The 9177-nt window shown below is 45.7% G+C and overlaps 1 protein-coding gene across 1 annotated transcript in view; it reads left to right on the top strand.

The window, feature by feature from the left end:
- The window catches only part of LOC105367671 (tyrosine-protein kinase Drl), a 141569-nt gene that overhangs the window by 130206 nt on the left and 2186 nt on the right, over positions 1–9177 (top strand). Inside the window, exons 6-8 of the mRNA XM_011506439.1 lie at positions 5995–6151; positions 7425–7692; positions 8940–9126. Of these exons, the coding sequence (XP_011504741.1) occupies positions 5995–6151; positions 7425–7692; positions 8940–9126 (612 nt within the window). The remainder of the gene's footprint in view (positions 1–5994; positions 6152–7424; positions 7693–8939; positions 9127–9177) is intronic.

Raw genomic sequence — 9177 nt, 5'->3', positions numbered from 1 at the left:
TAAGAAATATCTAAGCATATGTATTAAAGTGAAACAAATAAGTATTCACCTTACAGGTATGATATTTCACGTTGATCCTCCCTCTTTTAAGACTCGTGAATGAAATTCATAGCTTCGACATCATAACTTCAATATCATGAAGAAGCTACAAAATCGTGGTTGTGTATTATATTTTCATCGTGCATCTACGGGGAGTCTAGACAACATTTTTCTCCGCAAACGAAACATGTGCTTTGTTCGCGTCGAACGAACTTATCAGTTTTGTATTTTTTTTTTTGTTTTGTTTTTTTCTTTTAGTAAAATTTACGGTACATCTTGAGTAAATTGACATTTCGTTACGCAACGATTATTACAACTTAATGGGACTATATTCGCATAAATGTTTCTCTACCTTGGCCAACTACGAAAGTAAAAGAAACTCTCTCGCCCTTCTTCTCGCGACTTTTATTCCTTCAGCTTCACCCGTGTTTTCTCTAACCTCCCGTCCTGCGCCTTACGGTCCTCCGCTTCACTTTACCTTCTCGAGTTTCCTCTCTGGAAACGACGCGTCGTCAAGAAGCAGAAAGCGAGGCGAGGGCGCGTACGCGCGTATAACCAGCAAATTGATCCGAGATCAAAGCCAAAACAATCACGGGACCCGGTTGTGCCCTACCAACCCACCCGTACGCCATTCCCCGCCACCTTTTTCACTCCCGGCCTCCAGCTCTCTGTCTCCTCGCCTTTTATTACTTTCCCTTGCGCAACGAGATCAAGCGAGCATAAATTATATTTAGCGTTTCTATCTCGCTGGAACCGACAGTATATTGAAGAGCAATTTTTCCGCTCTTTTCTCGCTGATTTTACGCTTGCGAGCGATGTTTTAAAAAATGGTGAAAGCGAATCGGCCCAATATGCCCATTAGCTACTTTTAAGGATGCTCGTGGCAAAAGCGAGGCGGCCCGACGTCTCGCGCGACGCGAATCAATTGTAAGTTTCGAGTTAATGCAAATGTAAATGTTCGAATGATCCGGGGCGGGGATCGTTATGTCGCGCTTATAAATGGAGATCGGGAATAATGGGAGGGGCGCGAAATTCGTGTAAAGTTCCTCGGAAAATCCCAAAGCGCCGTTAATGCTCGCCAAGCTCGCTTACCACCGCGAGTATTACCAAAAGTGCGTGAGCGCTTGTAATTGAGAATGACGTATAAAACAACCGGACGACGAGCCGTTTAATCCACTTAGCACTCGCGCGTTCATCAACGACGCGAAGACGTCGCTCTCGGCTTTTTCTCCTCGTTCAAACGAGCCACGGAGCAAGGAACCTCGTTACATGGAAACTCCGAGTACGAAATCCTTCGACGAATGTCAGGCGAGAGTGCTCGTTCGGCTCCCCTCCAATCCCTTTCATAATACATCCGGGGAAACCAGCCTCCCGATCCCAAGGAGCACGCGCGCCGATCGCTTACGAACGAGCGAACAAATACCAAGGACTCGTGTAATCGCGGCCCTCGCCACGCGAGACATAAAAAATACACGATCACGTCCTGACTTGGTTTATTCAGCGCTCTCGTGTTTGCTCGGTGTGCTCCACCGGGTCGGTGAGACAATTTCGGGCTGCCGGCAAGGGCGGAGGCCAACCGCGTGTGTAAGCTGCCATCCGTATCCTTCCCTTTCCAGCTTTTCCAGCCCTCCAGACTCAACGGACTCGTCCCGCGGGACGCGCCAAGCGACAGCGGACGAGAGGCGAAACAGGTGCAAAGTCCAAGACTCGGGCGCCTCGTCTTCCTCCTCGTCCCTCCTCTTTTTTCCAACGTCGGATTAATGCGTAAGTTTCATAATCGGGAGGAGCGGGAGAGTGTGAGCGACGCGGCTGTGCAAGAGCTTGGAGAGTTTGGGCCGACGCGGGAGTATGGCGTGAGTACGTGGTATAGTATAGGCCGGCGTGACGGGGGTGGGGGAGTGTAGGCGCTCTTGATTACTCGGGCAGGTAGCGCCAGTGCAACTCGCTTGGGCAATTTATTGCGCTACTGCATTCAAACAGAGCGAAAAGTTCCTTTTATACGTTTATGTATTCGTCGTAATACGGAGTAGTGGAGCCCCTGCCATCTCCAATGTGCGTACAAACTTTTATTTCCAGCGCCATTTTCATTTCGCGTACGTATCTCTTTTCTTACCACTGCCTATCTTCGTCTCGCCTTCGCTCCTTATCTCGTTCGCCATTTGTTTAGTCACCCACACATCGCGATAACTTTCGTTATAATCCTTCTAGAGGACAGTAGCAAATTATGCTGAGGAAATATTTAAAGCTGTATAAGTCGCGCTAGTAAAAGAGAAGCGACATAACCGAAATGAAAATTGAGGTCGCGAGTCACGAAACAATAAGGAGTAAGAAAAGTTTATTTTTCAAATACAATCTGCTGGTTCTTTTATTTATTTTTTTTTTTTTTTATTGTGTTTTTTTTGTGTTTTTTTTTGTGTTTTTTTTTTTTTTTTTGCTTTTGTTTTTGTAGTCGTTTTTTCACCAGACTGATTTATTCTAACGCTGTGTTCTAAATATGTGCAACGTGCTGCCCCCACGTAAATTAATTCAAATAAATTTAGCATAAACTCCCCCAACCTATCCACCCTCCTCCACGCAATGTGCGTGTGTCTGCGCGTGTGCGTGCGTGTGACGTAATAATGGCACGATTGCAAATGCACGCGTGAAATTGAAGGTAAATAATGTAATACGAGCTATGGGATATCGTAAGATCGACTTGTATCGCGATAATGTCTTATGTGAATTACCTTTATTTCCCTCTAATACCACTCAAAAATTTGTAAAATAACAATAAGCAAACAATCCGTGAACCCGTGCAATTGCTAATTGAGGCCATTAAAAGAAAGGCAAAAGTATAGAAAATAGTTGATGCTATGGCGTGCTCCCTCCCACCGCCAAAAAATCCTCTCTCGTAATTACGAGTTACCAGAATCGAAGAGAAGCGATTATCGGCTCGAGCAAATAATCGGCAACGGCTGCCAACTGAGCGCCACGCAGATTAGAAGGTAGAAAGGTGAAATGTCAGAGTAGCTAGTAACGTCCAACTAATAGAATGCAGGAATCGTGTATTAGCGAGGAGTCGCGCCTCTGTCGAAATAATACGGCGATTGGAATTGATTTTTTCGTATTATGGGAGGGAAACGCGTCCATGTGCGCGTGCATGCAATAGAATGCGGGGAGAGTCGAATCGCGATCGGCTCTAAACCGCCGGCTACTGTTAATGTCCAACTACGTTAATGATAATGACGGTGGGATTGATTTTCATTCGTTTTGAAAGGGATTGTGCGCGTAGGACGAGGGGGCGCGTTTGACTGTTTACTCTGAAATTTTTCTGGATATTCGCTTCCGCGGCAATGAGTTTCTATCCGACTCTTTGCCACGCCGCTCGAGCCCGCGAAACATAAGCGATTATTATTTATTTTCCGATTGGCTTTTTCAAATAATTGAATTATAAATTTTAATGTGGAACGAGAGTGGCCAAGTCGCCAAATCAATAAAAAGCAATAAAAAAAATTACGGGGACGTTTCGAAAGTTTGGCGTAAAATTGTGATCCGTAAAGTTTTTATTTACGGCCATTAGATCGGAAAGATCGCCCGACCATTCAAACGAAACTTGAATTTAATTTAACATTGAATATATAATTGATCGTGGATAATCTAACCCGATGGTATCTCAGCCATTCTAGCGGAATTCAAGGCCAGACACACAGACTGCAAATAGCATTCGTAATCCGATTCTAATTATTATTCCGCCAATCTAATGTATTTTCTAATTTAGCCTTTAATTTATTAGGCAACAAGGATATATTAATGAATGTGCCAATTGTAGAGCATGAACTCGGGCCCCAATAGAAATATTCTTAAATCGTCGTTAGAGAAGATAGAGAAAAGATAGCGGGAATGGATAGCGCAGGTGGATGTCCAGCGGTAATATCCTAATAGTCGCCGAAATATTGCCTAATTGACCGCCAATTTAATTAGGCAATTATCGATGCAATGTGCTAAAATGCCTTTAATCATTGGTAATTATCCGGAGATTGGCGCATCTCGCGAAAGGACGCTTACCCATTACGTACGTTCAAGAATGGTGTTGGTGTTGCTCATACCATCGCGGCTTTTCCCTACCAAAGAGCGCATTCGTAATCTCCGGTAGGAAATCAGTCAAATTGCTTTTCGGTGACGATGTCTCGGCTCCCAAAACCTTTCAACATTATGTTAATCGTCACTGCTAAAGGCACTCGATATAAATTGGCAATTGTAGCGACAAGTTAGAAGCGGCTAGACTAGCGAGTAGAAGAGCTACGATGCCAGACATTGCCGAGGGAGCCTGAAGAGTCGTGACGGTATCTCGGGACGGTCATTGTAAAGTAGGTAACGACAACGAGATCGCTCGTCGGTCCAAGTCCAAGGCGCGTCTGGCAAATAATAAAGAATCGACGAAAGGAGGAGCGCCAACGGGCGAGAATCGGGTGGGCAAAAGACCGTAAAATTGAAATTAATGAAGGTAGCGGAGAGGGTGGGATGGTTGGCATCGGCATGGACCGATCGTGAGCGCGAGGGGCCCTGGAAAATTAGAGGGTTCTATACTCTTACGGGCTTACGGGCGTCGAAAATTTTTGTTGGAGTATATAACATAAGCCAGAGGTAGCGGGATGGGGCGGGGGGCAACGGAGAAAAGCCGGCCGAGAATATTCCACTCGAGAGTCAGCTGCGGATCGTCAGGGCATCCACTTTTAACGCTCTGCTGCGCACGAATACACGAACAGCGAGAATCCTTGGCTGGAAGGTGGAGGAGGTGCCCGTTAGCCAAGGACGTTTCGCGCTCATGAAGAACGATCGCGCGGAAATTTTTCATGCTTATCGAGGCTAATCACAGTGGATCGGCGACGTCGGCAGCCATTGTTTAGCCCCCGTTTATCATGATACCCTGTCGTCCTTGCGCTCACAATTTTTAAGAAAGAGCAAGGACGAGTTTATATTTATAAATTGCCGGGCGTGATGCGGAAAAGGCTTTCTTCATTAGCGTGAAAAAGCGAGAGGAGCCTTAACGAGGAGAAAGCGAGGCGGAGTCGAGGGCGCAAAGTGCTCGTGACGCTGACGCCGAGCGTGAAAAAGAAAAGAGGAATACTAATTTAATGCTTTATTATTGAAATCGGTGCAGTGAATTTTTCATTCGAATGGATTAATAAGACTGCCGGTCGCTATCGCTTTAATGAGACGCTTTTTATGTACCCTCCACGAGCTGTGTATTATTAAGCTTTTTCAAGGATCCGTCGAATCCGTCCGCTTCTCTTGGTTTTTTCAACTATTAATCAAAGTTTTCGTCCAGTTGTCTGCCATTTGTAATTGGATAAATTTAACCAGCTTATAAACATTCGGAGCACCGGCTATAAGTAAAAGTACTTGCCCCGCGCGGACTTTTATGTGAAATTGGAAATTTTCTTTAACTCGAGTCCTACGATTTCGTAAAATAATCCTGCTTACAATTATTGCTCGTAAAATTTTATTCTTAAAGCTTCGGTGTGTGCACGCGCGCGTATGCGCCTCCACACGTACGAGATGAGTACGTAGCGCGTGAGAAAAAAAGTCTGTCGATGAATCATGATCAATTTCTACATTTGGGCGAATGCCTTCCCTGAAGACTACATAAACGGCACGGCAAACTTTTTTATCGACGGTCAGTCGTATAATAAGAAGATATATATATATATATATATATATGCGTGTGTGCGTGCGTGCGTGCGTGCGTGTGTGTGTGTATAAATCTCAGATCGCCTTGGCATTCGTAAACAAGAGGCTCAGTCAACCCAAGTCGCTTCAACCCCGCCGCGATAACCCGTCAACGTGAGGAGGCCTTGATTTGTCCAGCCAACCGCCAAATCGAAATAACGCGAGGCGATTGGCAAAGCGTCCGTAGTACCCGTAGCGCTGTTGAAAAATCCATCCTCTCCTAATTGACTTCCTCGGTTGTTTCAGTCAACGGACCCCTGCGAGAAAGCAAGAGCGCTCGCGGTCTCGAGAGCCGCCCTTCACTGTCGCAGCGTAGTGCAAGAGGGCACTTTCGGGAAGGTTTATCGGGGCAGTTTGAGCCACGTCGGCCGCGAGCAGGAAGTCATCATAAAGACAGTTACAGGTAGGTTGACGACGTGACTCGCTCGAGAATTAATTTAACTTTTTGAATGTACGGCGCTACGGCCGTCTCTGGGAATTATGGGCCTCTAACTAGGCGGAAACTAATCATAAACCGGTCCAAGTTACTTTCCCAACCAACTCTCATGATTGACATGCTGAATCTTTCGGTACGCATTATCCAACGTAAATAGCGCTTTATTACGTTTTATCGCTTCCTGTGTCTTTTGTTTCTTCTCCTCTCAAGCTCTCTCTCTCTCTCTCTCTCTCTCTCACTCTCTCTCACTCTCTCTCACTCTCTCTCTCTCACAGACTCACGCACTCACTCTATAGCCCATAATAATCGATAGCAGGCAAGCCTACTCGAGTAATTGTAGATTCAACACAATGGAAATCTAAATACGATATAGCTGTCGAATAATATTCTATCGGTAAATTTTAATATGCATTTCAATTTCCATTTGAACTTTCTTATCTCTACACATTCAATTAGTCAAATGACCAATGTAACTCATTAAATTCATTAAGGCTTCAAAGTTTAATAATTAAATTGCGCATTTTCAAACAAGAATTATGTATAAAAGTCGAAGAATGTAGATATTATAGTGATTTATTTTCTCGATCATAAACATTCTTGTGCGCATAATGCACTTTCATGAAAGTGGCCGGTAAACCAATTAATTTATTATAAGAAGCTACGCAAATTTGAAAATGAATACAGCTTCCTTGTATAGGTGCATTAGTATATATATATATATATATATATTTTTGTTTTTAAGGATGCTTATATAACCACTCGCGTAACAGCACAAAGGTAATTTAATACCTCCGTTTGGTCATGAATAAAGCACAGAATGAAAGTAGAAGCCAATAATGGCAAAGCGCTATAAGAAATCCTAAAAACTTTTTGTCGGTCAAGCAATGTGTCGCTTAGCCAAACAAAGTTCAAAATACAAAGTGTAAAGTGAGACACAATTGTAGCCAAGCAGCCACATATAAAAACACTCGGCAAAAAAGGGAGATGATATATATATATATATATATATATATATATATATATATAGAGAGAGAGAGAGAGAGAGAGAGAGAGAGAGAGAGAGAGAGAGTGAGTGAGTGATACAGGGGTGAAAGCACAAAAAATCTACCGCGGCTGAATTATTAACCTGCGGGCGGTATCGAAGAGGTCCACCTTGCCGACGATCGATCGTCCAGCGAGTAATCTCGTACACAACAGGTGGGACACACTAATCCCTGGCAGTGCCTCCCTTATTCCGTAGACATTGCAACGGCGTATCAAGCCTCGCTACTCGTGGTGGAGGGCTCGCAGTTGGCGGGCCTCGTCCATGGGAACGTAGTCGCCCTCGCAGCCGCCTGCCTCGAGGACACTTGCCCGATGCTCGCCTACGTCTGCTCGCCGTGCGACCTCAACCTCAAGATCTACCTTACCGACGGCCAGCATCACCCAGTGACGCGCGACCTCGTGAACGTCGCCGTCCAGGTGGCGAGGGCCACCGCCTTTCTCCACGGTCGTGGCATCCTCCACAGGTCTGTATAAATCGTGGCGACCCTCCCACGAACTTTCGCCAAATGTGTCAGGACGCGACGGCCAAAATCGACCGATTTATCGCCAATTGTTCGCGACCCGTACCTCGTCGAGCTTCTTTCTCTCTCTTCGCTTCCGCCAGAGAGAGAGAGAATGAGAGAGAGAGAGAGAGAGAGAGAGAGAGAGAGAGAGACAATGCGATTCTTCAATTCGCTTAACGGTCAATATTTTTGCGCTTCGGACATCTTTTACGACAAGGGGTGAAGCGGGCGAGGGGTTGGCGGATCTACGACCGTGTCCGTGTCCCGCTCAACCATGACGTCTTGGTCATTGAAATAATCGTGGTGAAAAGTGGAGTGGGTGAAGGCATTCGATTTATTCCTTCGTCGATTGCCGTTACTTCACTGTTTGGACTCACTTGGTGTGATTTTTTTTTTTTTTTTTTTTTTTACTTTGTTACTTTTTTGATAATCCACGTCTGGAATCTCGGCTAATCTCAGCGAAAAAAAGGCACTCGAACGAACCGTAGAATATTCGACCATTGCTCATCCGGAATAACGCATTTATAAATTATTCGGGGCGGAAAATGTAGGGACTGACGTTGGATATGACGGGAATGCGTGAAAACAAAGTGTCCCTACGCGTTGAGTAGAATGAATTAAATATATAACGAAGGGCACACGGGTTGATTGCAATTGATAAAGACCAATGTTTTCCAACGAAAAAACGCTCGATTGATCCGTAGAATTGAATTACATTCTCCGTCATTGTTTACAGTTCCACGCGCACCTCCCACTCGCTAATAAATCTCGTCCCGTACGATTCACCATTCAGCTTCCTACAATTAATATTATTCTTTTATTTCTCGAACGGGACGATAACAGCGATGCGTCGCGCGGATCGATCAACTTTTAAAACGCCCGTGAAAATATCAAAATCCAACGCGACTCATCAAACACTCATCAACAGCAACGACATACACTATCAATAAAATGTAAAAACAACAATACCGAAGTCTTCATTATCGCACGTTTCGAGTATTCGATGCTTGGATCATGCGCCGTGTGGTCGCGATCGAATGTAAAGGAGTTCCCACGTGTTTCGGCCTCGCTAATACGAGCCTCCCCTTGCCACTTGTTGCGCTCATCTCTCGACGGCGCGAACGCCCAAGTCCTCGGCGAATTGAGCCTCGTCCTCTCCTACGTCGCTAGCCGAGTGGTCGAACAAGCAGGACATCAAACTGTTACAGAGACATTGCGACGAGGAACTGCCTCGTGGATAGTGGGACGCTGCGCACGCGGCTGGCGGACTCTGCCCTTGCGCGGGACCTCTTCCCCCAGGACTACCACTGCCTCGGCGATAACGAGAGCCGGGCCGTCGGCTGGATGGCTCTGGAGACGCTGCAGCACGGCCAGTACAGCACGGCAAGCGACGCGGTAAGGACCTCTAGTCTTAGCCAACACCTTCCGCTACATGCCCCCCCCCCC

The sequence above is a fragment of the Ceratosolen solmsi genome, unplaced genomic scaffold (genome assembly GCF_000503995.2).
Source record: "Ceratosolen solmsi marchali unplaced genomic scaffold, CerSol_1.0 scaffold7, whole genome shotgun sequence".
Lineage (NCBI taxonomy): Eukaryota > Metazoa > Arthropoda > Insecta > Hymenoptera > Agaonidae > Ceratosolen > Ceratosolen solmsi.
The sequence above is the reverse complement of the archived record's forward strand: the minus strand, read 5'-3'. Positions and strand labels throughout refer to the sequence as shown.